The 26,017-nt window shown below is 32.8% G+C and overlaps 1 protein-coding gene across 3 annotated transcripts in view; it reads left to right on the forward strand.

The window, feature by feature from the left end:
- LOC106469176 (islet cell autoantigen 1-like) overlaps positions 1–26,017 on the forward strand; it is a 105,622-nt gene that overhangs the window by 24,451 nt on the left and 55,154 nt on the right. For all 3 annotated transcript variants that reach the window (XM_022397614.1, XM_013929641.2, XM_022397613.1), the window contains exons 3-5: positions 801–984; positions 11,508–11,580; positions 16,767–16,890. In XM_022397614.1, coding sequence (XP_022253322.1) covers positions 801–984; positions 11,508–11,580; positions 16,767–16,890 — 381 coding nt within the window. The remainder of the gene's footprint in view (positions 1–800; positions 985–11,507; positions 11,581–16,766; positions 16,891–26,017) is intronic.

The following is a 26,017-nucleotide window of genomic DNA, read 5'->3' on the forward strand; positions in this document are numbered from 1 at the left end:
AGAGGCACACAGTCTGAAATTCTCTGTTGTGAAATGATTGATTATTTGTTCTGGATCCAAAAAATATTATCCATCACTTTGAGGTTTTTGGCATATCCCAGAGTGATAAATGTTCTGGCAGACTAATTACCTTCTAAAAGGGGCAGTCATACTGAATGGTATCCTAATTCATTGAATCATCCTTCATTTTCATCATTTATTATGTTGGCTCATGCTGGTTTTGTCATAATTTTGAACAATGGGATTTCGTTTTCTTGACTTACTGTTATAGATTCTAATAACTTGGATATTAATGTCCTATCTTAAATGTTGGTGAATGTGTCTTTTTTGTGCATTTCTTCTAGTTAAGTTTTACTTTCAAGTTCTATTCATATCTCCTTCATTGTCCAGCACAACATTGATTTTCTGTTTCAAACTGCAATGATTTTAGATTTCTTTGCCACTTCCATCCCTGGTTATGCCTGTTATGTACATCTAGAGATATTGTTGCTAATCCTGGTAGAAACTATAGGGATGTATTAATTTTGTGTTGTCATTGTATTTTGTTTTTTACCACCAAAATGCTACTTTACTTTTTATAAGTTTTTACCTTTATTGAACATTTATGTTCATTTAATTTTTTACAAATTTGTAATGAGCTACATGACTTTTACTTAACACAATACAAATGTATCTTTTTATGCAAAACACATAAAATATTCCCATTTGTTTTGAAGGAGAATATGTAAGAGTAGCTTGTGAAGAATGAAAATATTTTTATTCATTATTAATATAATTTTATTTTTTCTTTTGCTTATAAGTTCCAGGACAAGAGGTGTGTATGGCAATCACTATGACCGCTACATCAGTCATTCAGATTCATCAACCCTGACACGGGTTCAGCAACAGTACTGGGCTACCAAGCAAGCAGTGTACAGGAAGCTTGGAAAAAAAGAAGATGATTGTATCATAGCCAGTGATGCTGAACTGGATTCAAAGTTACAGGTATCAATTGTCTTGCAGTACATTCTAGTATTGAAAGAATTCACTTCTGAAAAATTTCATGTATCTAAGATATTGTGTTTTTTTTTTTAATACAAAGGTCAAAATTAGAGATGGATAAAGGTGTATTGGACAAGTGCTTTTGTTTTGAGCTATTTAGGACCACATTCTGAAATTCTTAAAAATAGCTTTTTAGAGCCATTAAAAAACACCAACATTGTTTCAGCAAGAACAGATTAAGCCTATTGTATGGTAAGTGTGATTTGGTGAGTAAAAGTGGTATATAACACGAATGATGTATTATTATAAAAATATAATTATTCTCAGTGTACTGAGGAAATTTATGTTTTGTGTGAAGTAAGTAAAAGTCCAAGAGTTGTCTCTGGACTATTTGATCAGAACTATTCTTGTGATTTTATATTACTTGTAAGATTCGTAATCGTGCTTATTCTCTGTTAAGTTTTGTTATATAAGATAATTCCAAGCTTGATAAGTTCAGTATTTGTGTGATTTTGTTGGCCTAATTTTTATTTTTTAGCTATGAAAGATATTTAACCCTCTTTCTGGACTGGTGAGGTGTCATTAATGTACCTTGAAGTTTGCATTTTCACAAACTGCATGAAAGTTAGTACAAACTTATAAATAGTATTTAGTTTCAGCTTAAAAACATTTATATAATGTGATTTAATTTTTCTGTTATTTTCACATCATAAATTTTCCAAAATTTTGTTGAGATATTGTTTTAAAAAAAAACATTAAAAATATTTTTTTTCATCTGAGAATTTTAGTTTTTATTTTATTGTTGATCAAAAAGTTCCATTTTATATATTCAGTTCAAACTTGATGACATTCCTTAACATACTGCTTTTGATATTTTATTTTGTTGATTACCATAGTCACCACTTCCAGCTATAAATCAGAAAAAATGAAATGTAATCGAAACTGACAAACATTTATTGGTTACCTATAACCTGACTTTTCACAGTGGTCTCACCATTATTTTTATCAGGCTAGATAACTATACACTTCCAGCTATAAATCAGAAAAAAATGAAATGTAATCGAAACTGACAAACATTTATTGGTTACCTATAACCTGACTTTTCACAGTGGTCTCACCATTATTTTTATCAGGCTAGATAACTATTTTTCTTTTATTTATGTGTATTATTTGAATTCAATGAACTTAACAGTAATATTCAGTGAATGAGGATTTGAGTCATAGGAATATATTGCCACCACTGACTGTACTTGATAAACCCATCTAAGCTTGTTTGATGTTTTGTCATAGGAGAAAATTTCCATAGTAAAATCAGATATGATCTAATGCAAATATATTTTCAGGAATGAATAAAATGTTTAGGGAAACTAGAAAAACATCTCCAGATCTGTGGTTTGTTCTTAATTCTTCTAAATTTTCCATTAGATTTCATTGTTTATCCTTTTGAGAGCTCCATCTAGTCACTTTCCTATGAAACCATACGTTACTGCTTATACTACATTACTCACTCTACATTGATATATATAATTTATAATCTTCTTTACCCAGTGGTATTTAAACTTTGTCTATAGCTTTTTTTCAAAGCTGTGCTTTCTTAGAATAGTTCTAACCATATGATATGAATACATAAAATGGTGGGAACAAAAGGCTGTAAAAATCTTGTTAAAAACAATACGTGTATAATTATATTATTTTGGGAAGAGAATTTCTTAGAAAATATGTCTGTTTTGGGATGGGCAAGAAAATTCTAAAACCTAAGTGCATTACAGGAATAAAACTTAAAACTTTTTTTTTCACTTTGCTTTGCAAATTACACTAAATCAATTTTACAAAATGGTAAAGTATCGTTTCAAAAATATTTTTAAGTTAAAAATAGTTGAAATACAGTTAGAATTATTATTTTTACTTCAATTTTGAAATTTCTTATGCAGGCATGCACTTGGCACCTGTGATAGGTTTAAAATACATAGCAAAAAACATGAAAAGCTTTCTAGTGATATAAATAACCAAAAGCTACAGCATAAAATATTGCCAACTGTATAACAAGCATTCAGTCTTTTAGACCTGATAAACTACATCCATCAGCGTCTAATAGGAGCAGTACATAAAACAAATGGTTTAATATTAAACTGGTGCTTCTTTGAAAGTAGTATAAAAGTAGTCATTTATTTAAATTTTGCATATGTATCATCTTTTAATTAACCACTTTATAAGCCAATGTATGAAAATATTTACTCTGATCTAACCTGCCAAATGGTTTCTTATAAATTTGATAATGGGTAAGTGTCTTGAATCACAATTTATTGACTATTAAAATTAACAGAGAACTTTAATTTGTCATTTATTTTAGGAACTAAGACTACTCGTACAGCATAAGGACTACCATTGTTCTCTGTAACTCCTTGCTTTAGCATATTTTATATTTAGTTCAATTCTACCCAGAGATTCTCTTTTGCTTTAAGGTCTTTTACAATATAGGCATACCATTTGTTAATGCTATCTCATCTTTTACTTTATTTTTTTCGTTGCCATTTAGATCTGTATTATTCTAATAATACAAACATATAATCAGAGGACAATAAGGGACCTAATTGTCCAACAACACCATCCCATCTACAAAACTAAACTTTACAAATGAAATTAAAACACTCAAAGCCAGCCCTTATCATTCAAGTATTTATCAAACCTTCCCTTACACTCGTTTAAATTAACTGCATCCACCACACCTGAAGGAAACCAAAGGCTAACCACCCTGTTAGAAAAATGAAGCTGTTCTAGCTGATGACTCCTACCCTGCCAAAATTTGTATTTGTATCCCACCATTAAGTATGAAAAGAAAGTGATGCATTCACACAGTCTATTCCCTTAACAATCTTAAGCACCTCAGTCAGATCTCCTATATTTCTTCTTATTGTTTTTCAAGAGAAAACAATTTAAGAGATTTTAACCTGTTTTTATATAACAATCTTTCCATCCTAGGTTTCATCTTAGTGGTCCTCCTTTGAACCCTTTCCAACAATTTAATGTTCTTCCTAAGGTATGACACTGAAGATTGAATGCACTACTCCAAATATCGCATAACCAGTGATCTATACAATGAAATTATAACCTCTTCAATCTTGTATTTAATATTTCTATAGATACAATCTATAAATAGAAGTGTTTCACCAGCCTATGACATTATCATCATTAAACTATAGCCCTCTGTCAGTAGCAGGGTGATGTATCTTCCATGATCAGTAATCCTGATGAGCATTTGAGCATAGGCTCATCTCTGACAAGGCAAAATAAGTACATAAGAAGTTAGGAGGAAGGGTGAGAGGTTGTGCAGAAAAGTGAGGAAAGATCTGAAATATGTTTTCAGGAAATGAAAATGTAAACTTTACAAATAGAATCACACATTGCAATAGTGGCAGAGGGGCCAATAGATAAAGAAATTACAAATATGGCTATTTTCTAAAAGCATATCATAAGAAAGGGAAACTCATAGAGCATATTCCCCCATATGGGGGAGTAGCCTAGTGGGAGAATCACTCATTAGGAAACCACACCAGTCTCTAGCAGAGAATATGCTTTTGCTCAGTAGAGGTGATAGAGCAAAATATATTGTCAAAAGAATATTTTTCTTGTGTCACATAGGTGAGTGGAATGTAAGATTGTTCAACCAGCTATTATCTCGCAAACGGTGAAGGATGAAGGTGGGATTATCTGATCCTAATTGGGAATTAGGGAACTTAAAGCAAAAGCGTGTGTGGAGAAAACATTGGTGAAACACATTAAAAGATGGGACAATTTTTGCTGAAGTAACAGAAGCAGGAGATTGGGGATCCTGGATCCAAGATCAGAATGAAACTAACCATTTGGTGCACAACGGCAGTAACAAATCTGACTGTCAGAGTACTTTAAGTCACTGTTACAGTAATAGTTACTTCTGTTGAGGAAAATAAATATCTCCGGAGGTGTCAGAATTGTGGAAATATGAATTTGTAATCCATATGATCCATGAGACTTTTTTAGAAATATAATTGGTTTGGTATATCAATGGTTTCATAGGCCTAATAACAAGATTGAAAAATACTTAATGAAAGATGTATGTTGAGTTAAAACAACAGGAAATAGTGCTTTCAAAGAAACCTAATTACAGATAATGGAACACATGTCCCAAAATTTGATTAAAAGAAAAATCATATTGAAGATAATCTGAATCAAAGCTCTAACTGAAACGTTTCAAATTTATCATTCTTTCCCATTATCAATAAAATTAACAAAAGAAAGAATATACTACAAATGTTAACAAAAGCTTAGGATAATAAGTGCAAGAATAGCATTAATTCCTAAGAAAAACATGTCTGAACAAAGCAGTATTGAGGAAAGAATGAGCTTTTGTTCAAATGCTAGAGGTATTACTGTGCATAGAGGATGTGTCCCCCTCCTGTTGGTGGGGAGCTATAGTCTGATGACGATTATGTCATAGGCTGGTGCTATACACCCCCCCTCCCCATTACCTTTGTGTCATCCTGTATCACTGTGTCAAGTTTGGTGCTGATTGATCAAGTACCTACAAAGAACTCCCACATTACAATACACCAGTTTTATTCCCTTTTACTTTTTATTAAAAAGGTGTTTCAGCATTATAAATGAAATTTAAAGCATTGGGCAATACAAAGGAAGACTTTGAAACCCTCAAACCTCTGAATAGGAATTAGTACATCTAGCATTCACTCAAAGTGTTTGCTAATTGCTAGTCAAACTACTGTGTAACTGATAAAGAAATTCAATTTTTATACATTTATTTAATCTTAATTGTAGAAGAGTTATGCTTGAAACCAAGTGATATAAGTATTGACTACATGAAGAAAATTGTGAGTTCCAATACATTACTATACATATAAAACAACAAAGTATACTGATTTCCCAAAGGATGGGAAGATAATATCTGCAAATAACTTGATGTTAGACAGAAAATGTCTTTCAGGAGTATATCTAAATTCTCTGAGTGACTGACTTTGAAACCAGGAAGAGAATGAATACAATACATAATGTAATAAAGTGTAAATAAATTTTCATTTAGCAGAAATATAACCAAAGAAATGAGTACACTTAGTGTTTACTGGGTGTTGCAGAGAGATTTCTCTACTGACTTATAACTCAAACTGACTATCCCGGACTGAGAAGAAATGGCACTATATATAAAATTCTGTAAGGTGCATGTAGTATCCACATCACTATTAATCCTTCCAAACAGGGAGGATATATATCTGCAAGTAATCTATCCACATTCCATGACCAGCATTATACTGTAAAACCTATAAACATTTAGAAATGTGTACGTGTGAAAAATTATTAGCTCACCTGATTAAACTAAAAAAAGACACAAAACTCTTACTAAGTTGTGCATCTGCTACAACCTAGAATTACAACAGGTAGTTTGTACCAAAAAAAGACCTAATATTCTATTTCCTCATTTCCTTCAGCTTTTCTCCTATACTCTTCATTCTTTCTCTCTCCTTGGGAAAGTAACTTCATATTTGCACGTTATGGCAATCCTGATGTAACTGTGTCATTACACGTGTTTTTTTTTCTCACCTATTGATATGCTTGTATTCCATTTATCTCTGTCATATGTAGCTACCTCTACATGTCCTTTACTTTGAACGTATGATACCATTTAAGGGCACATTTTTCTCTAGGTATTTTGTGCATACACACATCTTTCTTTTCTGTGCTTTGGTTATGTTATGATTTTTCTGCTATGCACGAGTTTTTTTGTATATCTTTCTCAGCTATTTATTGTTCTTTACATTCTGTTGTGAAAGCAGTAGCACTTTTTTTGTACTTTGTGCATATATACATGTACTTTCATTGTATTTGTGTATACTATCAGGGGTCCCAATTATACACCAGTTTTCACTTTTTTTTCATTATTTAGGGATGTAACTAGTATTTATAATATTTTGATTTAACTGTTTGTTTGATAGAGGGCACATCATGCAGTATCTAGAAGGTTCGTGAAAGTTAAGACTTCTGTAGAATCTAGAACTTTTGTGCAGTATCTAGAAACAAGGGTACAATATAACTATCAGAATCAATGAATTAGTCAGTCAATAAGTGAAGCAATGAAGCAGTACATGATTCAATTTAGTGTTAGTAATGAGAGTTACTATGTCTATTTAGTTACTCAGTGAGTTAGTATGTTTGTTATCAGTCAGTTAGCTAGTTATGTGAATTTAGAGCTACAACTTGTGTCAAAGTGAGCAGAGGCTGTAACATATGTTATTGAGGAAATAAGTTAGTTCATTATCATTACATGAACTGGACTTGGCATTATTTTTACCCAATAATCCAAAAGATCCCACACACAAATAGAACATGTTACGACAGTGATGTCAGAAGTTGGATTATTTTGGTGGAAATAAAATAGAGCTTTGACCAAATTTCAACTTTCAAGATGACAATATGGCATGAAGTCAGATCATAAACTTGCTGGAGGTGATGAAACAGTGGAAAGCATAACAAACAGATCCAGCGATGAAGAAAGAAGATGAATTGATGTGACCAGCAAGTGTACATAGAGATCCAACAGCAGGAAAGCTGGAAGTTACTCTTATTGTAGGAAAATTGTCAACACCTCATGATGCATGGGTAATTGATGTTGAAAAATACATATTGGAAATTGACTTCATGCAGGGTCATAGATGCAAGGTTAGGCTAGCTTCAAATAGCTTCACAAGGTAATTCTTGTTCACTGCATGACAATTACTACACCAAATGTTGAATTTCCAGTGACAACAAGGAGGGCAATCACGTTCCACTAAGAAGTGAAATACTCATACCAGGATTTGTTAGAAATAAATTTACATTAAGTGACTGGGACACAGTATAACCAAACACTCCAACTTGTCCTGATGGATTAATGGTTGGAAAAACTATTGTGGGTCTGAACAATAAAGATTTGATCATTAGGGCCATGAATACAACAAACTGTAAAATTTGAGTCAATTCTGAATGGGACATTGCAAGATGTGAAACAACTCATCAAAGAACTTCAGAAGCACAATGTAAGAAGTCTGATTTCAAATCCTTAAGGACAGCTTACCACTTCACTTACAAGAGCTGTATAACTGGATCTGTAGAGGTATTATAGCTTATCATTGTCACAGATTACATGGCTTGTTCATGGATACTTTCGTCAATGAATCTCATGACCTAGGCCAAACAAGTAAAATATCTCATGAGATTGATACTGTAGATGCAGTCCCAATACATCAGTTAGCCAGACAACTCACACTTGCTAAACAGGCTGAGGCTTTCAAAGAGATAGAAACTATAAAGGAACAAGGAATAATATAACCAAGCACTTGGGCATTACCTATTGTACTTGTAAAGATAAAGGCTGTTCTGTGTGTGTTACTGGAAAATGAATAAGTCACAAATTAGAATGCTTACCCACTGCCAAGGATTGATTCTACTGTGAATGCTCTGTCTGTACCAAAATGGTTTTTAACATTGGATCATAAGAGTGGATATTGGCAAAGTGCAAGTAGAAAAAAGACATACTTTATTGTAGGAAATTGGTTGTGAGAATTTGTTGTGTTACTATTTCAGTTATGTAATGCAATGATTGATAGAGTATATGTTCTTTCTTGGAACTACCCTGAAATGTTCTACTCATCTACTTGGATGACGTCATTGCACGTAGAAAGATTTTTTATTATGCTTATAATGGGCTAAGGAAAGTTTTGGATTACTTGGGGAAAGAGGAACTTAATCCTATCACTATGGGCAGGTCAAAGTGTGCATGTGTTCAGTTTTTTTTAAAGAGTTACATTCAAAATTTAATCAAACTAATTTATTATTATGGTATGCAAATAAACTTGGCATCAAAATGTAGTTAGTAGTCAAATTTTGATATTATATCAGTTTTAAGTTCTTAGTTTTATAAGGAAATATTTAATAAATTCTTCAATCTTCTCTTGTATGAGAATTGTCCTTTGCTCTCTGGGTCTTTCTCCTTCTCTAATTTATTTACCAACTCTCCATGAAGTGTGGAATTTAATATATGTTACTTATTATAATATTGTTATTACTTAGATAAAGCATATTTTTTTAGACTTCAATCTTATTTGATCCACTTGTCATGCCTACCTGTCACATCCTCTCTTTCACAAATTGCCAGTAGTTCTCTCTAATGCTTAATACTGTATTAATTATAACCAATAGAAAGCCAGAGTTTTGATCTATCAAACGACATATTATATTATTTACAGAGAATTGTCTATTTTGCTTGCATTTCAAAATTTATTTCTACAAGAAATACAATGATGAGATTAGCTGAATTTTTAATGGCTTTTATTGCACAGTTAGAAAGCTGGAAAAATCATGATAGTTATAGGACATTGTCCTTTTTTATGTGTTATTATTCTGTATTCTTAGGTGCTTAAATTAAATAAATTTACTGTAGTAAGACTACTTGTTTATACTAATGGTATAGTATAAACAAGTAGGCTTATGTTTCAACAGTTGACAGAAAAAAAATGAGAACCCAGGTAAGTATGATATTTCTTGTTTTCATGTGTATTCTTTATTTATTATTATAAAAGTAACTAAAATGTAAAAATTAGAAACTAATTAGATTAAATTAGGTAAGATAAAGAAAAATAATAATAATAATAATCATGAGTACCTCATGCGTTATGTGATTCAATAAGGTAATGTTAGCTGCATATTTGCCAAGTAATTTACAATTTTTTTAGCAGGATTATTAGTTAGAAGGGCAATAAAACAATAGAATTTAAGTAGAGACAAATGTATTATGTTACAAACGTTAAGCTGTTTTGGAGAAACAAATGTAGTTTCCTGTTACAATTTGATGTCATTCTGGAAGGAAAAAAGGGTAACTTAGATTTATTTCTTATTTATTTTTATGGTTGTTACGAGGTTAGTCAAATTAACCACTACTTCTGATTTAGGATATCCAACTTATTTTAAGGATCCACTCATTATAGATACAGATACTAGTGATTTTACAGTGGGAACAGTGTTATCACAAGTACAACACAAATAAAAACTCGTGATTGCTTGCTATAACAAGGTAGTGAATGCTGCAAAAGGAGGTACTGTTCAACTTGGAGATAGCTTCTAAGTGTTCGAGTCATAAGTCGTTTTAGTTATTACTTCTTTGGACACTTGTTTACACTCTGGACATATCATGCAGCAATGAAGTGGTTGGTGAATTTTTGCAATCCAGAAGGTTAATTGCAAGATGGCTCCAGAAACTTCAGGAATACAACATCATGCATTGTCCAGGACAGAACCATGGAAATGCTGACAGATTATTCCAAAGACCATGTGTTAATGAAGATTGTAAATGTAAACAATGTTTGAAGAGGAAAGTACAAGATGTTAAATATGACCAACCTAAGGAACCACAGAATATCATCCAAGATGGGAAATCAACAAATAGTGATGAAGAACTAATGTGGTCTTATACTCAATTGAAAGATGCTCAGGCAAAAGATACAAGTTTGTAAACCAATTATTCAGTGGATCAAGAATAGTGCAGAAAAATTATCATGGCAAACAATAGCTCCATACAGCCTGAAGACAAAGATGTATTGAGCAGAGTGGGATTCATTATGCCTATAAGAGGGCTTGTTATGTTGGAGAGGTAAGATATTAGTGGACATAAACAGTGAGTACAGAGTCTGTACATTCTGAAGCACAACATCATCTCTACAAACTTCTAACAGCTGGAAACTTGGATGTTAAGAAGATATTGGAGAGAGTAAAACAATACTTCTACTTGGTTGGATGCCAGAATTTTGTGTAGCAGAATTTCCCATACTTTTGTCATGCATGCCCTATTTAATAAATATGCTTTCTCCTCCTTTTGTTTTTAAATGAGCGAAAGATTGAGTTAAGTGATGATGAAATGTAATATATGGATATGCATCAAAATGCTGTAGATGTTGTAGTAATTACTCATTATTTTCATTAATAAAAATTTATTAAAATGCTTAATCTTACATTATTGTACTATTGACTCCTAATCGCTCATGTCCCTCTGGCGGGGAATGCATTCATTTTGTGAAATGCTACTGTAGAGAATTGGTGTAAATCATATGAAATGTGCTAAAGATCCATGAAACAAACTGCATGGGCAGCTACAACAGTATTTTGTTGGTGTATCACTTGAGAGAGTTGCTGTCAGTGTGTGTGGTATTCGGCACAGAGTAATAATGGGAATAAATACATAATGGAGGAACATCAGAAAATCCCTCAGAGTGCTGGGAGTGTATTCCTAGCACTGTTCATGTTATATTTCTGTAGATACCTCTTCTAGTAGTGTGTATTATACCACAGTAGTATATACTCTCAGTGATTTAAGGTATATGATGATCTGTTATGTGCGTTAAAACTATAATATATATATTATTATTATTATTATATTATGTGAAATAAATTGAAAACTATATTTTATAAAATTTGATTTTACTTAGATTTCACCAAAACATTTTTCTTTGCAGTTATTTGAAGCAATCAGTGAAACATGCAACACACTCATGAGAGTTTTAGAGAACTACCAGGATAGGATATGTGGTAAGTTAATGGAATGGAATAGTTTCTAAGGCTCTTACACTACAGAAAATTAGGATGTAGTTTATATTTTAAGGATGTACATTACCAGGTAATATAGGTAAATGTTAATATCAGAATAAGATATCTGATCTCAATGTGTTGGATGTATCAAAGATATTATGACAGCACAGTACAGTATGTGATTAATTTGGTAAAGTCATACATCAATATAGAGGGATGAGAATATTAACCAGAATAATTAAAGTATAACTTTTTTTTTTTGATAATGTAAAAAAAGGCAGTATATGTTGGCACATTTTAGTGATACATTCCTGGTTTATAATTGATAATAACAAGTCTCCAAAGAACAGTAAAAACTAAATTGTGTATTTGAATGTAGTTGGGTCGGAGGGAAAAAAGTGATCTGGAAACACTTTTTTTTTTAAATGCATCAATCATTTTTGATCATTCACTGAAAATTAACTGAACAGCTGAAGTTTTTGGCTTTACATTTGCATTACTCGTGTTTCAATTATAAATATGAGAAAATGTTACCAAAAATATTGGGAACTGAATCATCTATAATTAGATTGGGTAAAAGTTCTATACATGCTGAAGATATAACAAGTAAGTACAGATTGAAATTGATTTCCAGTTATATCAGTGCTACCGTGGGACATCATGGGGGGGGGGGGAGTATATAAGAAATGTGAGTAGCTGGAAATAATTACACTTTCTTTTGTCTTGTTAAGATGTCATGTTTACAACAATAAAATGAACATTAGATAAAACAAACTGTATATTAAATGGGAAGGTTGGTGTGTAATATATCTGTGCATATTTCTGTTACAAATATTTGGAAAGGTGTTCTTATACCAATAGTGTATACACATTGAAGGGGCACATTTTTAATAATTTTTCAACCAAACAGACTTCAAAACTGAAACTGAGTATATTTTTGAATCATCATCTATTTATTGAATGCAGTTAATGGATAAGAGAATGATTCATTATAAAGATGTGTGGATCCCCTTGGCATTAATGATATGGCCTCTATGTCTGCAAGATGTTCTTGTTATCATTATATGGTGAGGTAATGGGAAGTCTTGTCCAGTCCTTCATTTATTTCAGTGCCACGTTTTCAGACTTTATATGGTGGTTAAAACATTGATCTATGTAGATCCACTTGGCATTAATGATATGGCCTTAATGTCTGCAAGATGTTCTTGTTATCTTTGTATGATGAGGTAATGGGAAGTCTTGTCCAGTCCCTCATTTATTTCAGTGCCACGTTTTCAGACTTTATATGGTGGTTAAAACATTGATCTACAAAGGATCCATGGAGGATCTACAGATGTTCAGAGCCTTTTTCTGGACAATATATTTTTTCTTGTGTAAAGTAGATCTATTTTCCAACATTTAAATTGAACTCGTAGTCTGTTCTTCTGTCAAATTCTCTGTCCATCAAGAGCAGGTAAATAAGTTACAATATGTCAACTAAAATTGAGGCAATCATCAACAATATAAAGATGAAATGAGAGTTACTGTCTTTTTTCAGGTTGGATTTCACCAGGAAGATATGCTGAAAGTGCTTTGCATACTTACAAAATAATGTGAATGAAATGCATAGTAATAATATATTGATATTTTAGAATTTCTTTCTGATATAGTTTTTATACCATAAACAGTTGTATGTAATATGGTAAATGTTCCAAACTTCTATCATATGATATGAAAGAACATTTGTAGTATCACAGTAGTAAACAAAAATTGATATATTTTATGCAATTTTGGCATATTTTAGATTCTGAATTATACATCATGCAAATATGGTATTTTTTAAACTCTTGAAAGAGTATGAAAGTCAAATATAAAATACTTTAAAATGCATCCAAATTAGTTTAGTTTTTAACTATTTATATATACGTATGAGTATATGATATGCTTCATCTAATCCAACATTTTACTTTTGTTGACATTTGGGAATCATTTGCATTATTAAGAGAAATTTGTATCATTTTTTGAATGAAATCAAAATGTAATGCATTTATAAAATTATTATAAACTTACTTACTTAACCAAATTTTAGTTCAATTCTAAAATGCTATTAATAAGACACACAAGTCTAAAAATTATGTAAATTTAAGATTAGATGCTACTATGGGTTTGGTGATTCAAATGTAATTGATACCAAACATTATGAAAACCTACTAATCTAATTTGGACCACTAGCCTCACTCAGAATGTTCATTCTTAACAGTGCTGAATGTGTGTGTGTGTGTGTTAGTTGCAACAATTTTTACTTTTCTACATCTAGAAAATAATATATGCTTAATTAGGAATATTTTAAAATTTTCACGAAGGTGTTCTATAGGTAATGACTTTGGGAACAGGATGCAACTAGTTGTAACCTTGTCTTAATCCTTGCTTTGAGCTAAAGTTGCAAGTCTCATTGAACATTACATAGAAGATATCCTTGTCTGTCAGTCATACCCAACCAGGGGGTGATACAGAGATTTGTACAAATTGGTATGAGCTGAAAATTAATCTCCTTTTCAATATGAGTAAAAAGAATGACTACTGACATGGTTAATTTAGGTAGGTGTGATACCACACAAGGATTTGCCTGACTCAAAAGTGTAGTTTAGTCACAACCCTGCAGTGTCTTGCCCTGTGAAGATGTGTTCTTCTTCAGCTTTAGTAGCTAAACAGTCATGTGTTGTTAAACTCAACAAACTTCTATAAGAAATATAGATTTTTGCTATATGTTTTAAGTTTCTCTTTCATTCTTTCCCTTGCTGTCATGTTACATTTATTCTCTCACAAGCATTTTCAGACCTTCCATGTGGCTAATTTTGTACTTAACTGTTGGCTTGAGTTTTCATTTTGTGATGATGGAAGATGGGTAGAACAAATTCAAATAACTTAACAAGGGTTTTATATAAATTATCTTTTAATTAATGCATTTATTTATTTTTTTCAAATTTTGTCACATAGTTTAGAATTTTTGCACCTTCAGAAAATCATAAAAAGAAATATATTGCACAATATGTTTGCTATGAAAGTGAACATTTATTTGGTTATAAAAAGTAGTACTGAAGCACCCTAAAATAACCAAATAGTTCAACTATACTTTCTCACTGGCTAATTACAGTCTTTGAGCTTATGGACATGTTGGGAAATATTAAACAAATGTTTCAGCTTTCTTTCTCACAAGCTGAACTACTACTTTAAAATAAACACATGCTTTGACCAAGCTAAATTATGGACTTGAGATGTGTTGCAAAATAATAGTTGTGAAATGCTAATGAAAGTCAAACATTGAACACACCTGTTAAGGACAGCTAACATTGTCTGTATATCAGTGATTATGGAGAGGATTCTCACATAAAGTAATTATAACTAGACAGATATGTAAGTTTAAACAATTGTGTTCAGGGATGTGAAATGTAATCTGGTACCGCTTAGTCACTGGGCACCAGTCACTAAAAGGAAGATGAGTCCACTCTAATTGCTGGAAGAATACCCATGTAGTGTGATACCTTAACTAAAAAATTGAGGGTCACATCCGCGAGAGACTGCACCTTTTCTGTACCAGGGTATACTCCTTGCCCTGTTGCTAAGCTGGGCAGAAAGGAAGCAAGTCCAATAGGGTAAATGGGCATGCCAGATGGTGTTGAGTAGCGTAGGGGGTGTCAGACCATACTTGGTGGGTCAACTGCAGTCCAAAACCAGACAGCATCAGGTATGTATGTGTCTTCTGGTCCATGGTAGGAGGAGGGTCCCAACCATCTTCACCTCTAGACCAGGAAGCAGAAAGGAAACGCTACTTCCTTTCCAGCATCCTAGTCATGGCACATGTGTGCAGTCCCATTGCACAACCAACACCAGGCCACCTGGGAACCCAACATATGGGCAACAATAGGAAGGGGGAATACAAACATGGTGGGTCAACTCCAGTCTAAAACCAGACAACATCGGGAATTTTTCATCTGGTCCACGATAGGTGGAGGATCTCTACCAACCACATATGTAAGGACTCATGTGCACCGTTCCAACAACAGATTGCCCAGGAATTGACATACAGGCAGTATTAGAATGGGGAAAGGCAGCCAGCCAGCAATTACATTAATAAATTTGAGAACTATCACAAGTCATCAAACAAATTGATTTTTTTATAGAGGTCAAACAGTACACAAGGATAATTTATGAGTGACACATTGTTTATAGCATTTATTGGTAATGTTTGAAAAGGTAATACCTGTTTGACATGTAATTTTCTTTCAAAAAAGTAAATACCAAAACAGGGATGTATGCACTTTATAATAAATATTTATGAGAGAGTGCAATATATGTATTATATTTATGGTAAATTATTATGAAAATGAAATACAACAGATATTTCTTTTACAAAAATGTTTTTGGATGAAAATGGATAAAAAAAGTAATGTAGCGGTAGAAAGTTAGTCACACCTTACAAATTATAGATCTAGAAATCCTGTACTCAGTCTTAGAGGTGGCATATAATTACTGTTTCACTAAACTCTGGTACCACAATACAGTTAACAACAATTTAATAGTCTTTGTATAAATAATTTTTAAACTTGGAACTTTAAGATTTCTATTATACAATGGATAGTGTGCTGAGGTGTGGATTCAAAGTTTCGTTACTGCTGAACAAAAATCAGACTTCACACTTTGGGTCATGGATGCATTATAAGAGTAATAAATGTAGAATCCTGCTATTCAATTAGAATAACCCACGAGTTGATGGTGGGTGGTGTTGACTAGCCGCCTTCCCTCTAGTCTATCATTTCAAAATTATTGACAGTTAGTACAAATACACCTTGAGTAGCTTATGCCAAATCCAACAAAGAATAGCTATTATACAAATTATACTTTTGATCAAAACTGATTGATACATAATGTCTTTTGATTATGTGTTAAATAATCTATGACAATATGGTTAGTTTTCAGTTAGTTTAGTGACATTTGTAATATCATGAAAGGTTACTTTGATACTAGGTTGTGTATAAATATTTGAAAATGTGTTTTACTTATTCAAACATTTTGTTATCTAGTACAAGTTTTAATAATAATTCAATTGCTATACCAAACTTGAATCTCTTAAATGCCAGAATGCTCAAAAATTTTGACTAAGCAAGTGATTATCCTGTGTGTATAATCAGCTATTCCATACTTTTTAGCATTGTCTCAGGAAGAGAATGCAATGGGTCGATTTCTAAAGGAGTGTGGAAAACATGATAAAACAAGAGCTGGGAAAATGATGACATCAACTGGAAAAACACTGAGTTATACAGCTCAACAGAGGTTTGTCTTGTTGTTGTGTGAGTTCCTAAAATACTTCTTAGATACATAATTAATGTGTAATACTAGTAATAACAGATTTTCAGGAAATGTTTTTTGTTATCAGTTTGAATTTTTGGTATATTTCGCATCTGTTCACAAAAATATGGCATGTTGTATTACATGTATCATGAGATTTTGTTTTAATACTAGTAAAAAATATTATTATTGATAATGTCAGCTACTAGCATGCTACCCAGTTGTAGTTGAATGTCATTGGTGAAAATTCATTTTCTTGCAAACTCTGTATACATTTTTTTTTTCTGTAGAAAATGGTAAAAAAAATTATTCTCTTGTTTGATTTAGTTACTCTGATAATTTACATCCATCCTATTTGTACCATGTCCAGACAGTTTTGTATCTGGAACACTATAGCTTTATCCATTTTCTCTGTATTGGTTGTGGATGCAGCCTGTAAGATTTGTGTTGATCAAAGCAGCTGTCAGCTTGTGCTCTCTGTTGATTCCTTACTCATTATAGCACATCTTGAGAACCTAAAAGGGTAGTAAAACAATTAGTAGTGTTCAAAATGTGGATTATAGCTTGATTATCCAACTCTTGAGGCAACAGTTTTCAACTATTCATTGTATATTTGTTATATTTACTCACCCACCAGTGAGACAAGTAAAAATTTAAACCCACCTTTTGTTCCTCAAGAAATCATTAATTTCTCTCTTAAACTCTTGTAAAGTACTGTACTCATGTAATGTGCAATGCATCCATATGCCTGTAACACTTGTTATAAAATTTAAAATGCCAAAGCCTCTTTTTTTTGTTTCTGAGTATTAAACTTCTGCTTCTCATCCTGTTGTCTTTAGATCCCCTGGATATTTTTGTAAAATTATATAAGATTCACCTATTCCTACAAAATAATCCTTTAATCCCTAGATTCATGATTAAAGCCTTCCTCTGAAACCTTTCAGTAATAAAGAGACTAAAATTGTAGACAGTATTCCAAGTAAGGCCTAACTGATGATTTATAATTAATTTACTTGTCATCAGACATTAGTATTAAGCCTGTTATATTTTTTTGACACTGCATTTTATGTGTAGTTTGTTAGGGATTTTCAAGGATTAGGAGAGCATATAATAACAGTATTCCAACCACACTATATCTGCCATGTCTTTCAATTCTCGATAGTTCATAGGACTAGATGTCTAATACAGTGTTAAAAAATATAATAGGCCTATTACTAATGTCTAATGACAAGTAAAGTAACAGTAACAGACAGCATGGCTATAGGTGTTTGTTGCTTGTAAAAATTAATGTACTTTACTGTTTCGTGTTGTCTGTTCATGTGAAATATATTATATTGGTCAACAGAAATAAAGATTCAATTTGTGTGAATTGTATTGGAAAGATCATAGTTGTGCTGTATTTAGCATATCATCATTATTGTAAAATAGATCATGTTGAGATTTCTGGTGAAATGTTAGCAAATGGTGCAGCTACAAGTGCTGGTGTCCAGCAGTGTGTGTTACTAGTTGATCTATGTTATGCTGTGTTACATATTTACAGAATATATGATGTTGTATATATGTTTATGTTAAGTTGTTCATGTACATTGGTACTTACATTAATACATTCACACATAGAGTAATGAAAGTTGTTCAGAATATTGCTATTTATTAGTTCATATCGTATCAAAGAATATAGTATATATATATACTTGAAGTTTTACTGGTTTTATTAAATAGCATGTTCAGTGTGACAGTATTGAAATGTTTGTATTTTCACAATTTTACCTGAGATAATGACATTGATGATTGTTTGTTTACATAGCATTTTAGACCTTGTTTCTTGCTACTGATAAGTGTAACTAGGACTAATTTATGCACTTTGGGTAGATTGTGAACAGACAAGTTCAGTCATTGAAGATCACTTTAGTTAATACTTTTGTTCTATACTTGACAGCATACCAGTAATTTGCTATCAGAGCAATGCTGTCAGAGGTTTTACTTTGGTAACTTGAATTACAAACATCATTGAGCAGCTAATGCACTATAAACATATGTATTCTCTGACACTTACTGTTTCAAATAGGACATGGTTGGCAAAAACATAAATTATCATTACTGCCAAAATATTGCATACAGTTTAATTTTGGTGCATTTAGCATGTCAGTATGTGTATTTTATGCATAAACATTGTTTTGTCTACATTGATCTTTTTTGTTTACAATTAATTGTTGTGGAGTATGAAGGGAGCCGTAATAACTTATGTAAACAGTAGCTAGGTTCCTGTCTGAACAGAGTGTAAAGGCTCTGGACAATGCTTCTTCTTGTCTTACTAACATGTAGTCATGGACGATTGTTTTACTACAGCCTGAAAGCCCTGTTTCAATTAAATTAGTTATTTTTATCTTAAGAATTTTAGTTCATTAAATAAACAGACCATGTGTCAGTAGTCAATGTAATACCCTGTACACATTACATCAGTGACATATAAAACTTAAAAGATGTCATAATTAAAATGAACAGTTTGATTATTTCAGTAAAGTAAGATAGAACAATTATACACTGTTTTGGTGAATTATTTTATTTCACATCTGTACTTATAGTTATTCAAATAACTATAATAATTGTACAAAAATAATTTTTCATATAAAGCAAAATATTAATGGAAATGTGTAATTTGGAGATCAGTTTTGACAAAATATCAAACTTAAAAAAATATTGAATTATAGAATGTTTCATTGATAGTAGCTAATGTATCACACACAAAGGTTTCTGAGAATATGTTACTATTTGCCATCCATGAATTTTGTATAGAGAGTTCATTTTACACCAGTGATTAGCAGAATACATCATGTTTACCTAAAAATATGTAATTTAATCTGAGTAATATATGTGGAAAACTTACTGTTTGTCAAGCAATAAACAAGATGTTAGGAAAAAGAAAGAATAAAGACTGAAGATATAAAGAGATAAATAGTTTTTGTATCATTCTGGAACTGTAGCTTTCAAACCATGATTACACTCTTGAGATTCAGATATTAATTATTAAGGAGATTGTGTAGTGCTAGTGTGGTTGAGTATGGCTGAACATTCTTGAGATTCAGATATTAATTAGTAAGGAGATTGTGTAGTGCTAGTATGGTTGAATATGGCTGAACGTTTTTGAGATTCAGATATTAATTAAGGAGATTGTGTAGTGCTAGTGTGGTTGAGTATGGGTGATGTCTTAGTGTTTATCATTGTGTCTAAATTCAGGGACTATGCCAGAATAAAAATAATGTAAATACTTTTAGTAAAAGTTTTGCTTTGTAGCAGTTTTTATTTAACGTAAAAGGCAACATTATTTAAGAACAAAATGAAAAACTTGACACTTGAGTGGTGTAATACTGTAATGCAATATCACTGTCAGTGATGAACATTGTTGTATCTGTGCCAGTTACCATAACCTCTATGAATATGATGACATAGGATAATAATGCAACTATATAAACATTATGGGTATTTTATGAGCAGATCTGATTCTGTATATGAAGTGTCCTATATGTATAATTGGAGTTTATTTATAAGCATAATCTGGCAATCTCATGAATGAATAAAATTTGCATAAACCTGAAAATACTGGCTGTAATGTGATCAATCAATTAATATATTCACGTTAATTCAAAGATTTCAGTATTTTGATATAGATGAAATTCATGTGCACAGTTTCCAAGCATGTGCAAAAGTAATACAGTATGCTTTGGATCAGTGGGTGATTTTAACATGCGATAATGTTTTCTATCAGAAAAATGAGTTTACTGCAGTTTATGATTAATAACTGAAAGTTTTATGCATGCATACATATCAGAAAATGCTTTAATAAATATTTGACATATGAAAAAATATGTGTTAAAGAATATTCCATTTTACATAAACATGTTCCTTCTATGTATTAAAAGTCAAAATGTAGAAATAACATTTTTTGTGATTTAAATTAAACTTAGTACGACTTATATACAGTCTCATAAACAAATCGATAAACTGCCCTTGTTATGTGAGCTCTGATAAAAAACAAAACAAAAAACAACAACAATGATTCAAGAAAGATGTTACCAATGATATTGAAACTTTGCAAAAGGACATTTAAGCAAACTGTGACGGAATATGCAGCCTGTTTTGTGTTTATTTAACAGTGTATAATTAATATTTTACAACTTAACATATTATTATAGGTAGTAGTTCAATGATACATTATAGAGCATAGACCAAATTGTCAGGGAATTACATTTTTCCTGAGATGTGGAAACCATAATCTAAATGTTGCATCATATGAAAATCTGAGGATAACAGGCAGTTTATTGGGTGTGGCAGGCTGTAGAGAAGTGTTGTATTTAGCTTGGATAAAAGCTGGCCATGCAAGGGAAGACTCGGGTAGAGAACCATGGCCAAAGCTTATCCACTGATTGACACTTCAGTACAATCAAGTTCTTGTATTTTAACTGAAAATGCATATCTCAGTTTGGAGCAATAGAAGAGTTTTACACATTTAATAGGTAGGAAACATCAAGAGTCTGCTATTTGTTGAATTATTACAAGTGTTAGATAAATATGGGGAAGATGTGCATTTCAACTTATCTTTATTCCAGTGATCTGATTATCTGACTGTTACAGTGTCTTGCAAACTGTTAAGCAGATGTTTGTGAAGTTTTTAAACCTGAAGCAGACTAATCTGGATTATAACTTAAAATATGTATAGTGAATGTCATATGGAGCCAGCAGAGCAACAGTTAACAAGCTGTTCTCTAAACATATTAATGTTCATATAGGAATTATGGCTCAATGTGTGTTATTTATAGTCTCTCACCTACTAAATACATTTAGGAATATCCATATGAGTATTTTAAGTGGCTAAGAGCCAAACTTGTTGAGCTGTATGAATTTGCACAACAACATCAAGATGAAGTGGATGTATATCAAAATACATGTTATAACACAACAGTGCAAATGTGAGACTGGGTTGAATTGAGAACAAACTATTCACCTGTTACAATTACCTTATCTGTGAATGAATAAGATGTGACTACCTCCGTGGTGATAATATCAATACTCGTGATGGAGCTTTTTTTTTCCTTATGAAGACCACTTTTCTGTTGTTTTTTTTACCAGAGTAGAGCAATTCAGACATGGCTTGATAAAATGTTTGGCTCTTGCATGATATATAAAAGTGTTGTTTCTGTGGAGGATGTGACAGTCACTCTTCTGCATTTTCTGAGTTCTTTCATGCATGCTGGCCTCCTTTTCCCACCTATTCAGCCAAAGTCCCTTTTTCCCAATTTGAACGTGATTAAGATGATGACATTTTTTATTAACTATCTTCCTGGTTAGGGTTTGCTCTATTCACAACTTTATTTGTAGAGGAAAATTCTCACTCTTTTCATCTCATCTTTGTCATGATTTTGCAGGTATGTTATTTTCTTTCACTTTGTCCTTTGATTTTTTCCTATGCTTTACTACATGAAACCTATATTCAAGACTTCTTTGTCTTCCTTCCTTCACCTGAGATTAGGATTTGTGCAGACTTGTTTTTCAATACATGTACTAACATGCCTCATCCTCACTGTCTTCGTGACTTTTTTTGAGGTGGCCTGCCATCATTCTTCATTTCCATTTCTCAGTTTTTGGAATTTCATTAACATGTTTGGAGGGTGGACCTCTTAACTTTTATTTCTCTTTTTTAATGCCCAATTTGTGCTTTCATCTTTTTCTTACCACTCTCCTACAATTACCTTTTATCATTTCACTTATGTCTGAGGCACTTCATCGTGCTTTTCATGTGCCAGGGGCTCTGAATTTGGTAATGGATCACCTTTGTTATCCAGACAGGATTCTAACCCTCGAGTGGTCTCTTCACCCTCAGGTGTTTTGTTCATTTTGCTCAGTTGGGCATGCCTCTCATCAATGCCTTTATCACTCTTAATACCAGAATTCCCCTCTTCAGGTCACCAGTTCCTCATCCTTTTGCCCTGGTAGTTGATACTCTCAGCCAGGACTGGTGTTACTTTTTTTTTTGTATGCTTATCCCTCTATTTCTTTTCTCTCTCATGTCCTTTCCTTGATATATGACATCCTTGTCAGGTCCTGTTGGTGGCACAACCCTGATTTCCTCTGCATTGTCAATTGGTGTCTGAGCCTCCTCATCCTCTGCCCATTTCCCACATTCTCTTGCTCAAACCATGTTTTTCTTTCACCCAGAAGTGTTGTCCCCTCAGCCTCACATGTGGGATTTGTCCATTTCTTTGCCTGCAAAGCAGGACTCTCCAATCATGTAGCCTTTTTCTTATCCAATTACTGTCATTCTTCAACTCTGTTCTTCTATCAACAGAAGTGGCAGGTTTTTTGACATTGATCTATCAATCCCTCCTTTCTTCCTGGCCATCTGCTTGTGGCCCATATTTCAACCTTTTTCACATGGTTGTTTGACCAAGGATTGTTGTTTTTCACTATTGCTGTCAGGTTTTTCTTCTCATTTCCTGTCCATTTTGTTCCAGTCCTTCCTTAATCACGACCCACCTTGTCATAATCCCATGCTTGACTGGAAACTTGTCATAGTTTTACACGAGCTCCATTTAAGCCATTGGCTTCATGTTCATTATACTTTATTTGTCTGAATTGATGTTTTCTTCTTGCTTGTGGTTACCATCATTTGGATGTATATGCCATTAATGCTTGCACTCTCTTTTACTGCACTTACTTCCTCCTCTGTTCAAACTGGGCCTTTCTTCCTGAGACTTTGTTTGTTTAGGAAGGTGATCATTCTTTCAATTTCATTGCATTATATTTTTCAACTGTCTTACTTTTACATCTCATTTTTACTGACCATTGAACAAGGCTTTTCAGGTTGGCATATAGATGAATTTGTACATGCTCATCTCCCATTTCTTCATCATCTGGCTGTTTCTTCTCTTGTAGTATTTTGACTCCCTATGACTGCTGTACTTCAATAAAACTACATGCCATCTTTGAGAAGGGGAAGTCATTTTCTTTTTCAGCACTGTTTTCTGGTTTATAGGATCCCACCAGGTGGCTAGTGTTGCCTCCAAAATTTTCAACAGGTCAGGGGTAACGGAAAACTCTCAACTAGTATGCTCTAGCAGTGCCCACTGTTGAGTAAGATGGAGTGCTGTGTAAGATCACTAGAAGTATCCTCGTAGTATTAAAATGAATTACTTGCCCAATCCAGACTGTACCATTCTATGGACTATCAAATTAAAAACCAGCACTAGGCACTTGCGCTTGCTGGCTTTTAATAATAGGGTTTCATGGTCACCCATTGCACTCCCTCTGGTAAAAGACCTTTCTGGCAGGCAGTGGGAAGTAGGGAATGGTGACACTGCCTGCAGCAACAGTCCATCCAGTTGAATTGAGGTAGTACACACACCATATGGTCTCATTGCACTCAAACTACACTAAACTAGTGTACACATTTCAACCATTTGTATATGGGTGTTCTGTCATGATCAGATTCCACCCATCCCTACAACACTGGATTGCTTGCCTTTCTCTCTGTTTACTTCTTGGTGAAGAGTATACTGTGGTTGAGATATGATGTGATCTCCTATGGGTGTGTTGCCATTGAATATCACACTCCATGGGCTTTCCCTTTGGGTGCTTTCTCAAAGGAGCTCATACAGGTTTAATGTTTTCACTGGCTCCTCCACCATTTGAATGTAGGATTCTAGCTATTCTGTTAGAAGAGGTGAGGTATTGTCTCAGAAGTTAACATTTTCCTTACCTTAAAATGTATTTCTGATAGATTCTTGCCTCCACTCACCTTATCACCCGTCATCTCCAATTCTCATGCACATTCTTCTTGCCTTCTTGAGTACAAGTGCTTAAGGGGAGTTACTGCCCAAAGAGGTTGTATTGCCCTTCTTTTGGTGGAGAGCTATTTTCACATGGTACATTATCATGCACTAGTTCAGTTCACATTAAATACATGATTTTTTAGGTGGGAGTTAGCTCAAGGCTAGGGGCGTGCAAATCTCGTAGGCATTCGCGTGAGGGATCAAGCTATTCTGTGTGAAGCAGTGAGTGTCTATTAGAAATACATTTTCACTTAAGGAAAACTTTCATAATTTTTTTTCAAATAAACGATAGATCAGTTAATTTGATTTTTATGGCTGATAAACCAATAGCCATTTAATCAGTAATACCTTGTATCAACTTTTAGAACATCCACCAAATGTTGGAGACAATTGAATTTTGACATATTAGTAATTGGAACATTATTACAATTTCAAGAGAATACAAAAAGTTGACTTCAGCTGATTTAAGGCTGAATTTAGAAATAACCATTATGAGACTAAACAAATCCACATATATGTTACTTTCATCCTCAGCTCTCTGTGCAATGTTTAAGTTGTAATATTCTATACAAAGTTTTATTTTGGTAAAAGTGTCAAGTTGTACTAAATACATTCAAATGCTAGTGTAATGTGTTCTTTCACTTTACTAATTTGTACAACATATTCTTTTGCACAGCAGTTAAAAGCTTGTAAACTGAAAAAGCATAAAGTTGGCAGTTGTATTCAAACATGCAAAGCCTGTTTAATGACAAAACTGAAAATAAATTCATATTGCAAAATCTTCCAATATTCATTTTTTTCACAGATTATAGTGTATTTTCTTACAATTTTATAAACTGTACTTCTGTCAAAACCAAATACATTGGAAAATGACTTGACAAAAATGTAGGTTGTGAACTTCACATAAAACTGGGCTTGATGAATGAGTTTGTAAAGGCCTTAGACAAAGATGACGTCTGTTTCAAGTACCTATGTGGGCAATTTCCAGATCTTTCAGAAACAGAACTTAAAGAAAGGATTTTTGTTGGGCCTCAAATTAGGAAATTGACTTCAGATAAACAGTTTGAAAGGACAATGAGGAAATTTGAAAAAGAAGCACAAACTGCCTTTAAAGATGTTATTGACAAATTTTTAGGAAACAACAAGGACCCAAATTATGAAAATATTGTCAATAACATGCTTGATGAAATCAAAGAGTTGGGTTATAACACGAGCTTGAAAATTCATTTCTTACACTCACCTATTGACATCAAGGAAATGGTTATGAGGGTATCTGGGAAAGTGGAACA

The sequence above is a fragment of the Limulus polyphemus genome, unplaced genomic scaffold (genome assembly GCF_000517525.1).
Source record: "Limulus polyphemus unplaced genomic scaffold, Limulus_polyphemus-2.1.2 Scaffold3339, whole genome shotgun sequence".
Classification (NCBI taxonomy): Eukaryota; Metazoa; Arthropoda; class Merostomata; order Xiphosura; family Limulidae; genus Limulus; species Limulus polyphemus.